Below are 11,873 nucleotides of genomic sequence, written 5' to 3' on the forward strand. Positions count from 1 at the left end.
GCTAGAGGGACAATACAGATCACTTAGTCCAACACCTCTTGTAATTCCAATTATGTTTACCTCAAGCCCACTTAAGAGAATCATTTCAAAATTAATTTTCCTTTTACATGCAACACAATCACACAAGTACTACCTGAATCACATAAAAGGCAAAGAAGTGGGCTACATTTACTGAAGAATGTTTTGAGTTTAGGAAGCCTTTTAGAATAAGATCCATAATTAGGCTCGAAGGAAAAAAAAGGAAAAAACTGAGTACTGTAAGTGCCCACACTTGAGACAACCCCAAGTACTGTAGTTAGACACTCATGTTTCCAAGGTGAAATTGTTTTGTTATGGTGTTGTCCAGGAACCAAACTTCACAGTACCAAGTCATTCCACTCTCAATTGTTCCATCGTATTTATCAGGAACACAAATCCAGTAACAATCTCCAAATGAAATATGCCTAAAACCCAATTCTAAAGTGCTTCTCAAACCTAGCTACCCATCTGATCACCTGTGGAGCTTCTAAAAATAAGATTGCTTTGGGTCCCATCCTGGGATTCTTCCTCAACAGGTCCAGCAATGCTCAAGCATTTTTTAAAGCTACAGTAGGTTCTAGTCTCAGTCAGAGTTAAGAACCACTATTCTAAAATACTGAAGAACAAAGCCCCATAATATTCCAAGTATCCCTACATGGGGGAGGAGGCGGGGGGGGGGGAGGGGGGAACAGAGGTCAAAAGTAATAGTTTTTTTAAAAAAGCATCTTCACCAGCCCAGCAACATTTGCTGATAGTTACATAGACAGTTATGTCCCTATATTGTATCAAAGTCTTAAAACAGAAAAAAAAAAAAAAAATGCTTAAACAAAGCCTTAGCTTGTTCACAGACTGATGACCCCATTATGGTACGTGAAATGTTTTCTTTTTTCTCCTTTGAAGGCAACCCTCCACTCCACCTCACCGTCCAAAATAAAGAACAGATGATGTTCACTTTTAAAATGGCAGATAGAATTAAGATTTTAAGAAAAATCTTTAAAACATGCCCATAAAAATAAATACAGAAAAAGCGATATTAATGATTTGGCTGCAACATCAAGACATTACATGAAATTTTAGTCAAAAAACTGTTGCTCTGGACTGCAGGGAACTGCCAAGACACTAAGCAACCTCTAAAAGCAGCATAAAAGCAAAGAAAGGCCCATACACTGGCGGAGAAAACTCACACACAAAAATGCAATATGCAAACCTGTTCCTAAGCTCTAACCCTCCAAGAAAATGATCTCACTTTCTAATAACAACACATTGTACTAAAATGAAGCCTGGTGTGACTCCTATTCTGGGTATAAATGACTCATTTACCTGCTATCCCTAGGAAAAGTACCTGAATAGAGCACAGAAAGTTAGTAAGTTCCATGTTAAGTGATTAGTACAGCATGCATTAAAGGGACCTTAATTACCAAGTCTTGCCCTGCAAAACAAGATTCATGAAAACAAATCATCCTACAGGCAGCTACTCTTCCATGCCCCACTTTTGGCCCAGTCAAAAATATTTCCTTATGTTTTGTGAAGTCGTTAGGTGAAATGAGATGTCAAGTATTTTCATCTTGACGGAAAAGGCAACGTGCATAGAAATTCACCACTTATGTATGGTCAAGAGTAACAATTTTTTCTTAAATAAGCACTGTGCTCTTGTCCAAGCAAGAGTCAAATAATTTTACATTAAAAAAGAAAAAGTGAAGAGACATACTTCATAGTTTATGCAATCAGTTTTGACAAACACCTTTTCCTAGAAATGTGGCCCAAATCAAATCCATAGACCTTAACCTTTATGTCACATGACCGTATGAAATAACAAAATTTAAGTAGCAAATACGATTACAGGAACAACTGCAACCCCAAAAAATCTGCAGAAAAACTGAGATGATGTATATTTATACACAGTGACAAGTCTGCCACCGGACTAAAACAATAAACAATTTTCTCTGAAGCTTTTACTTGTAATCATGCAAGCCACATGCCTGGCAGGTATCAAAGAGCAAAGGCTCCTGAAGTATTTCAGACAAAACAAGCCTACTGGGAAAAAAAATTAAAACCAAATAAAATCCTTCCTCAGTAAACATTTCTTTTGAAGAATAGTATGCTGAATTAGCGTGTCTTTTAATACCTTAACTTTACAAAATATTTAGACATATATTCTAATCTTGAAAAAAAAAAAAAAGACAAAAACTTTAGACATAGTAAAATCAAAGGCATCTCTTCAAAATATGTATACACCTTTGCAGACACTGAAAGTTCAATAAAAATCTGGAAAAATAATACATTACCCTGCTTCAAACAATTATAAAAACTAAATTCATACTTAAATGTACTTTTCAGTTTGTCCACAACCTGGACTTCTACTATGCCAAATACAATTAAGGGTGGAAATTACTCTGCCTAAAAAATCTGTGAAACACTCCAATTTCAGTATGTCCCAAAAGTTTACTACTAATAAATATCTAGGATGGACTACATTAGAAACAATTCTCTCAGGAATTTTAACCTGTCACCAAGGTTTTGATTACCCACATCTCCATGTCTAAGGCATGGAGAGACGTGACTCATTTACCTGCTATCCCCGGTTCAAGAGATGCCTACTTATTAATTACATGCTGTTAAATTTTGCTAGTTTCAGGATCTCTCTCTTCCTCATACTTTTTGTCCCTCTCACCTTCACTCCTTTGCATCTTACCAACCTGCAAGAAACCAAAACAGGTATCCCCCTCTATCAAACAAACTATCTTTGGTTCAATATGGTTTGGGATGTTTTCAGATTCAGAATTCAAATTCAAAACATACTTCAATTTTTTCCTTGACCTCAAATTGGCTCATAAAAGCTAAAAGTTAATCAACCATCATTTTTTTTCTATTTTGTTCTCCCTCTTCTTATAAACTTATTAGCAGGAAACAAATTATCTGCAGACAAATAGAGCTAGGAAAAAAAAAAAAAAGTTTTTTTGCTTCAAGGTAGGAACACCAGTATATAACCCTGACAGGACCAGGAAAATCAAGAACCATTCACTTGTCCTCTAACCTGAATTTGCATGTAAATTCTGCAGCACAAAGTTCTTGCATTCATTTTCATGATTCAACTTAATCCCATGCTTTCTGAAATGATTTTATTTAAAATTCTGTATAGAGCCCTAGACAAACAATTCAAAAGACAAGGAACTTTATTTCAGTTAATCTGAGTACATCTCAGTAAACTGAAATTCTCAGCACCTAAAACCTCCTACTAGGCATAAGGAGCCTAAGCAGTCAAGGCAAAATGTCTTCTCACAGAAGCAACGTACCTGAAGAGCCTCCTACAATTTACCTTCAGTAAGGTTTTTTTCTCTTGCAAATACTCTTACTGTATTTCCAGAATACACTCAAGCTGAATTAAGTTGGAAGGCACAGATTTACCAAGATTTTAATGGGATCTTTTCCTTAGGTTAGCCAGTTAAGGCTGTTTAAAAAAACAAAATCTGCAAGTGGTTTTTGAGGGATTCACCTGGCACAGGAGAAATTTACAAAAGAGGAAAGGGCCCCAGGGCCCAGCTTGGGGCTTGTGTAAACATAAATCACCTGTGCACTGACAAAATCAACGTTCCACCAAAATAGATGTCCAGGTGGTTAAGTGATCTTCTGGAGGTGAGAGTTAAAAACAAACGCTTACACCCATGACATACTATAGCATTTTACCTGTCACTAAGAAAAGGGCACGTCTAATCCAGCAAAACAGTCATTTTTCCTTCAAGGAGAGCAGCGGTTTGGAGTCATTTGCAGGGGATAGGATTGCAGGAAGGGGGGGAGGGGGCGTGGAATAAAGGAGTGCTAAAAGGAGAGGCAGCCAGGGGTTTTGCACAGGGCCCCATACAGGCCACTGCGGAGAGAAGACGGGGGAAAGAGGGGAAGATGTCTCACCAGGGGACAAAACCGAGTGCAAACCGGTTGGAAGAAGGAAGGTTCCCCCCAGGGGGCGAGCTGGGGTGCAGATAAAAAGCGCCAGAGGCTGGTTACCTTGGGATACAGAGGTCTACAGAGATAGAGGGGAGGGAAAGGATGGAGGGTCCTCGGCTAAGTGCGAGCCAGGGATGAAGACAGACAAACAGTGGGACATGGGCCTCCCTGGGCCAAAAGGCGTGGCCAGGGATCCAGACCGAAGGATGGCCTTTTAGAGACGCCCGGGGAAGTGCGTGGCAAACCCCTCCTTCAAGACCCCGGGCCAGGCCCGTCCGAGGGGCCCACCTCCGAGGCACCTCCAGGGCGGAGCGCACTCGGGAGGGCTCCGGCCTCGCCCGCCGGGCCCTCTGCGGGGCCGACTGGCCAGGCCCCCGCCCCCACCCCCGCAGTGCTCTTACCTCCACACCTGCCCCATCTGCAGCAGGTGGATGACCGACTGCCAGATCCACACGGAGAGGCGGCACAGGCGCTGCGCCCCCGGCGTGGCCGAGGGCCCCGCGCCGTGGCCGTAGCCAGCCCCCATCATGGGGGGGCCCCGGCTGCTGAGCCCCTCCACGGCGCCCAGCCCGCCGCCCGTGTAGTCCTGCACGAACCAGCGGAAGCTCAGGCTCTGCACCAGCAGCGACGGCACCAGCACGAAGAAGAGGGTCAGCCCGAAGTAGCCGTAGTCCCCCTTGCGGTAGTAGTCGAGGGCCAGCCACAGGTCGGTGCCCACGTCCCCGAAGAAGACCAGCAGCGCCAGCACGATCCACAGGCAGTCGAGCCACGGCCGCTCCACCTGCGGCGGCTGCGGCCGCGCGTCCGAGGGCGTCGGGTGGCGGCGGCCATCGGCCGCGGGCGGCTGCAGCGGCTGGTCCCCCCGTCGGCGGCGGCGGCGCTGCGGCGCGGCTTCTTGCCCAGGAGGGAGCGCAGGCAGGCGGAGCGGCAGCCCCAGTAGCACGAGGAGGTGTTGCAGCAGTGGCAGATGTGCAGCGAGCTGCTCTCGCCGGGCTCGCTGCCGTCGCCGCCGCAGCCGCCTCCCCCGGGCTCCCCGTCCTCCTCGCCGCCGCTGCCCACCGCCTCGTCCAGGTTGTGCAGCTGGGCGAAGCCCACCCCCACGCCACCGCCATCGGATTTCGCCGCCATCTTGACTCTCTTCCCAGCTCCGGAGGTTGGGGGGGGAGGGACGGGTGGGGGGGAGAAGGCAGGGAACGGGGAGGGGGGGGGAAACGAATGGAGAGGAAGGGGGGCGGGGAGGAAGCGGGGGAGCAAACGAACGAGGGGGGAGTGGGCCAGGGAACCCCCTCCGCTTCCGGGTAGTTGGCGTCACTTCCGGGCGAGCCCCCCAATCGCACGGCGCCCGCAGCTCCCCAGCCCTACCCTCCCGGCCAAGATGGCCGCCCTCCTGTGCCTCAGCTGCTGGGCGGGGGGCCGGGGGGTTCACCCCGCCAGGGCTCCCCTTCCCCTCTTCCGTTGACCCCGAAACCCATCAGGTTGACCCCTCGGCGTTTCTGAATCCCGCTGGGCCGAGTGAGGCGTTCCAAAGTGATCTCTGAAGGGGGCAGTGCCAGACGTTTTGGGGTCCCCTTCCTCAGCGTCGCAGCTCACAGCTTTCCTCCTGGAGAAACGCCCCCTAACACCCTCCCGGCTGCTGGCGGAGGGGCGGGACCTCTGAGGGAAGGGGCGGAGCTAGTGCAAAGCAGGTGATTACGTGTCACTTCCGGGAGATAGGATGACCTCATTGTGTAGTTAGACAACCACCCCCCCCCATCAAAATGGCTGTGTCTCACCTCTTTGGCTGTTTCTTTTCCTTTTTTGTTTTTTCCTTTTAAATGTGGCTCATAGTCTTCTCTTATTTTGAGGGTCTTCAGAAATTGCATAAATCAGTTTAGATTCCACACACTACTTATTGCTTCTCACTTTTGTTTAGACAACTCCCTCCTCTTTTACCTCTTGACCCCCTGATTTTCTTGGCACTGACAACTTTGCCATCTTTTGCAATAAAGTTTCCACCATTCCTTTGAGAAAAGTCCTGGCAAAATCCAGTTTTAAAATCAACGTGTTTACTTCTTGAAAACTAGAGCAAAGATTGAATTAGTATATTGTGACCTTGAGTGTATTTTCTTCACCACTAAAATGTATTTCTACCAACTTTTAAGTATACACTTTTTAAATTCTCTGACCTTAATTTGGAAAATTCAGAACTAGCCAGAGTTTAAATTGTGTCAATTACTTGTTTAAGCTATGAAAATGTGTGAAAATTGCCTTTTAGAATTTTTTTGGTGCTAAGAATCTGTCAGTAAACATGGTTTTAAATAAGTGAAAATGTTATCAATGTGCTATATCCTTAAAATAAGTGCAGGGTACACTATTTAATCTTAACTGACAATTTACAAAAGTGAAGCAGCACTGAATGGGTTTGAATTACAATGATCTTCTAGTGAATCTGAAACCAGATAGAGCAAGCTACGTGGTCAGAGTTGTTACTGATCAGGTGAAAGGAACATTTTGAAGTTAGAAAAAAAGAAAAAATTCCTAACTCTGAATTTTCTCATTCCCTCTCTGGATTTTTGTGCTAATTTTTCTGAGTCTATCTACTTCACCCTTCAGTAAAACCTTCTAATCTTGCCAAGAACTTTCTTTGGACTACCGAGGACAAATTAGGTAATGTTTATATGGCATTGAGGTTTTGTGGAAGAAAAATGCCTTTGAAATTTTCAGTATTCTTATTTTGAGATATATAATGTTTAACACTATAACTCCTAGTTAAGTTTGGGGGGTGGGGCAAGATAAAGATTCTATATTTTAGTACACAGCTTTTCTTGAGTATTTATGCCAAGGTAAAACCTGTAAAGACTTTACAAAAAGTACTCAGAATTTTTACCTCAGCCATTTGGGGGGGGGGTGCTTTTGAAAACAAGTCACATAAGGGTATCCTTTTATTTCACACTATGATTTAAGCCTCCTTATTCCTGTGGGAGTAAAACTTATAGCCAGCAGTAAGGATTGTTTCTACATATAGATTGAGATTCTGTTTCTTTCTTTGCTGAATTTGAATTAATAACACCTTTAGGAGTTCCCAGTGTGATACAGTAGGTTAATGATCTAGCTTGTCTCTGTGGAGGTACCGGTTCAACTCCCAGCTCCTATGCAGTGTGTTAAGGATCTGGAGTTGCTGCATCTGTGGCGTAAGTTACAGCTGCAGCTTGGATTTAATCCCTGGCATGGGAACTTCCATATGCTGTGAGGGTGGCTGAAAAAGAAAAAGTAATACCTTTAAAAGTTGGCGTAGGTATGGAGTATCACTGCCCAGGTTTAGATCCTAGATCCACTAAAATAGCAACATGAATAATGTGAACAAAATATTTAACCTTTTTAAACCCCAGTTTCTTCCATTACATAATGGCAATATAACAGTGTTTTCTTCGAAAAGTTTTTGGGCAGGTTAAAGATGCTAATCTACTCAAATCTCTCAACAAAATACCTGATAGGTAATAAGCACTGATGAATGGTAACTATTATTATCATTATTATTGCTTTTATTGTTGTTATGTTTACATATGCCAACATATAGTTACTTAAATTCTACTATCCAGGAGATTTGTTATCTAATAAATGAAAGCATTTCAAATACTCCTAGGAAATAGGTATAATTAGTTTTTTTTTTCCCCCACTGTACAGCAAGGGGATCAAGTTATCCTTACATGTATACATTACAATTACATTTTTCCCCACCCTTAGTATAATTAGTTTTTAAATGTGTTTTCTATGAAATGAGATACAAAAGCAGGCAACAATGACATATTTATGATTTCTATTTCCCTGTGCCCTGAAAGAACATAATCTAGTGAAATTAACTAAATTACACTCAGCATATAAGGCTAATAAATGAGACTGTGTCAAGAGTTTATCACAATTGAAGGTTCAAGTAGATATGATGCGCAGACTGTCGAGTGATTTCAACTTTACATTTGCCATTTCAACAATTGTATCATTCTACCTTCTTTGTAAGGGATAATTTGTAGAACCCAGGAGGTTCTAAAATTAAACAGTTACAGTGAAAAACCTATCATGAAGACTCACTGAAAGTTAACATAAATTTGGACAGTGCTATGAATGGTGCCTTTTTTTTTTTTTTTTTTGCATAGAATTTTTGGGCAATTAGGTGTCCAAGCAATTTCTGCACTTAGCACAGTGCTGAACACAGAGTGAGCACTCAGTAAATATCGATTAAATGAGTGGATTAATTAATTTTCCTAGTAACTGAAATTTAGCCTTTCAAGTGTCCTCCCCACTGTGTTATTTTACATTTTATGACGTAAACCTTCATAAAACTCAATCAATGTTTACAGAGATATCTCAATTCTCTAGAAAATGGGGGATGGGGAAGGTAATAAAAGGAATGCCTTGCCCAGTGGTCTGCTTTCTTATCACCACCTCAGTTAAACCTTTCCAGATGACTTGACCTCAGGTAGCCTTATGCTTAGAGCCTCTGACCACCTATGGGTCTGCTAAGGAACGACCCCAGTCCTACCAGTCACTTTTGTTTTTATTTTTATCTCTAAATAACAAATTTTTAAGCTCTATTTTTCATAGTTCAGCCAGTTAACAACTTTGGCCCATGTTATTAACACTTCAATGTGGGTGGGGAAGCTGAACCACAAAGGATGTTAGAATAACATGTAAAATTATAGGAAATAGACTTTTAGAGTCTCTTCTATGAGTAAAGTAAGACATTTAATATATGCAAATTGTGGCACACATTTTGGCTGTTTGGAGAGAACTTTGGGGTTTTCCTGATTCTCTGTTATTTTCAGAAAGGCAAAGAGGGGAAAGTTAGAATTGAATGCTATTGTATACTAGTCAGTGTCCTGAATGTTATTCCACTTTATCTTACAACAGTCCAAAAAGGCAGGGGCATTACTATCCCCATTTTAGTGGAGTAGAAAACAGCCTTGAGGCAGCCAAGTGACACCCAGAGTCACGCCCAGAGGAGGTAGGGTAGCCGCGGATGAGAATCCAAAGCTCAAACCACTTACTCTACCATTGCCCTGGGCCAGGTAACTTTGGCCCTTTGAAATGAAGTCGTTGTTAACTGTTTTAGTCACTGGAGGGACCCTGCCTATTATGATGCTGATGCACATCCAGGAGACCAGACACTTGAATTCCGAAATAAGGATTTGCCCCTACAAAAGCATTATGAAGGGGCTTCCCTACAAATTCTTCACAGATTTCCTAATTTGAGCCTGGGTAAAGCCAGTAGGCTGATGTTATCCTTGTCAATTCCTTTCCTTATACTGTATTGTCTTCTATAGAAATAGAACTTCTTTGAGCACTGCAGAGTAAGCATGTTAAACCCATTTTCCTGAGAAGCTCCATTTCTATATTTGATGTTGAGAATTGAAATTTTAACAAGAACTCTCATACATTCCCACTGGTATTACAAAATAGTACAATCTCTATGGAAGGGAATTTGGCACTACCTATCAAAATTACAGGTGCAATCACCCTCTGAGACAGCAGTCCCTCTTGTGGGACTTTATCCTGCAGATAAATATGCACACGTTAGAACTTAAATGCGGCCAACATTATTCATTTAGCATTGTTTATAATAGCAAGGAAAATGGAGGGAAAAAATGAAGTGTCAGTCCAAAGGGACACTCATTAAATTGTGGCATATGTACACTACAGAATATGTGCAATGATATTGTAAATTTATACCTTTTTTTTTTTTTTGTGATATAGAAAGAGTTGCAGGATACTTTGTTATCCAAAAAGAGTAAGATGCAAAACAATACAGCCTGCTATGTTTTCTTTAAGAAAGTGGAAGGGATAAGGTTACCTATTCTTATTTGCTTGTTTGTGCATAGGGCAGCTGAGGAAGGTTACCCCTCCCCCAAAAAAAGAAAGAAATGAAAGTGACACTTATGGGGTGGTGGTAGTGGTGAAAAGAAATGGGAAGGTTGGGAGAAAGACAATAAATATCTGAGGGAGGAGTTTCTGGGGGGGAGGATAGGTAGTGTGCACACACACAGGTTTGCAAAGATAGGAAAGAAGGGGTAGGCACATCTGTATTTCTTTTCTGGACAGTAACATCACTGAGGAGTATTTTGTAAAGGTTTTTATTGCTTAACAACTCTGACAGCTGTGAATTGACTTGAACCCTTCTTGAACTTCCTTATATGTTTATCTACTACATTGTCTAAGTAAGGATAATCAGAGTGCCATGCGTTAACTCCCCAAAGAGCAAAATTCAGTGCAAGTTTATCATGCATATCCTTAATGTATGTGAAATCAACTATATTCATGCTCCACCAAAGGAAAGTGAACATTTTGTCTTACCAAATCAAATCATATAGGCCATGTTACAGAAAGAATATATGCCCCAAGTTGAGTGTGAGACAGCAAATGGAAAAATGCTATTTCCACCGTAGACCTTCATCCCTTTGTTTCTTATACGATTGTCTTGCCAGACCTTGTGTGATTCTAGAATTTAAAGAATTGTATTTGTCCTACTACATGGCCCCTAAATTCGAGCCAAATCCTCTCTGTGGTCTTCGATCAAAGATAAAAGATTTGACCTGATGCTGGAAGAAAAGCTTGCAGAGTTGGTCTTTTGGCAAACTGATATGATGTCTCCAATACAAAGAAAATTTTGAGCATGCACAGCTCTCACACTCAGTTCTAACCTCAGAGTCTAAATATTACCACCAGACCCCAAGTAATATGTAATCCCCAAGTTGTGTTTCCTGCAAGTTTTAGACATGTTTCCCCATTACGGTATTTCAGAAATTAAATTAAATTAAGTCTAAATTAATTTAGCAAATATTTATTGAAAACCTACTATGTATCTAACTTTCTTTGATACAAAGAAATAGGAGATGTGATTTCTAGAAACTGCAGGCCCATTAGAAAATGGAAAAGAGACACCTACAAACATCAGTTAACAAAACAGCATTATAAATGTCATGAAGTGACGCTAAAATTTATAAAATAATTACCAATTAGAGATATAACAAGATATTCATTTATCAACAAATATTTAAGTGCCTGGTAGACATCAGACATCTTATGAGGCAAACACTCTGAGAATAAAACAGACCTGGTTCCAGCCCCCGTGGAATTTACAGTTGTGTGTGAGAGTGAACAAGTAAATAATTCCAAAGATTAAGAGAGAAAGAAAGTATTTATAAAAGCTTTTAAAAGTGCCCAAAAGTTAGGAGCTTGTTTGTGTGTTTATTTTTTAAGTAGGGAATCTACTTAAACATGAGAGTTCAGGGAGTTCCCATTGTGGCTCAGTGGGTTAAGAATCCGACTAGTATCCTCATTTAAGGATCCGGCCTTGCCATGAGCTGTGGTGTAGGTCAAGGAAATGGCTCGGATCCCACGCTACTGTGGCTGTGGCATAGGCCATCAGCTACAGCTCCAATTTGACCCCTAGCCTGGAAACCTCCATATGTCTTGAGTGTGGCAAAAAAAAAAACCAAAAACTTAAATTTCCTGATATTTGGGCCAGAACCATTACTACTACACACTGTGAATTATGCTGATTCACATACCTTATAAAGTTGCATAGATCGTTCATTTTTCATTTCTGATTTCTCTGCTTTCATTTGCATTTCTTAATGATAGGTATCCTGGGTTTAGAGATTAAAAAGGAGCAAAGTAGTTTTGAGTTCCAATGATGTCATTTACCAGTTCTATGACTTTGGGCAAATCCAGATTGAATCTTAGTTTTCATGTAAGAATTGAATACAATAAGAACAGTTGAATATAATAAAAATATTAACTTCCCAAACCTTTCTCTTAGGCTTGTTGTGAGAACTCTTACAGGTTTATTGGATGCTTTTTAAGTAATAAAGAGATGTAAAAAATATAAATGGAATGACTTGTGTCCAAGTTGAGACCTCCTACCTAATCTCCATGTTTTT

General features: G+C 41.5%; 1 protein-coding gene across 1 annotated transcript in view; it reads right to left on the reverse strand.

Moving 5' to 3' along the window:
• The window catches only part of XKR6 (XK related 6), a 293,984-nt gene extending 288,896 nt beyond the window's left edge, over positions 1-5,088 (reverse strand). The window contains 2 exon segments of the mRNA XM_021073068.1: positions 4,362-4,822; positions 4,825-5,088. Coding sequence (XP_020928727.1) covers positions 4,362-4,822; positions 4,825-5,088 — 725 coding nt within the window.

This window comes from Sus scrofa, chromosome 14 (genome assembly GCF_000003025.6).
Source record: "Sus scrofa isolate TJ Tabasco breed Duroc chromosome 14, Sscrofa11.1, whole genome shotgun sequence".
In the NCBI taxonomy this organism is placed as follows: domain Eukaryota; kingdom Metazoa; phylum Chordata; class Mammalia; order Artiodactyla; family Suidae; genus Sus; species Sus scrofa.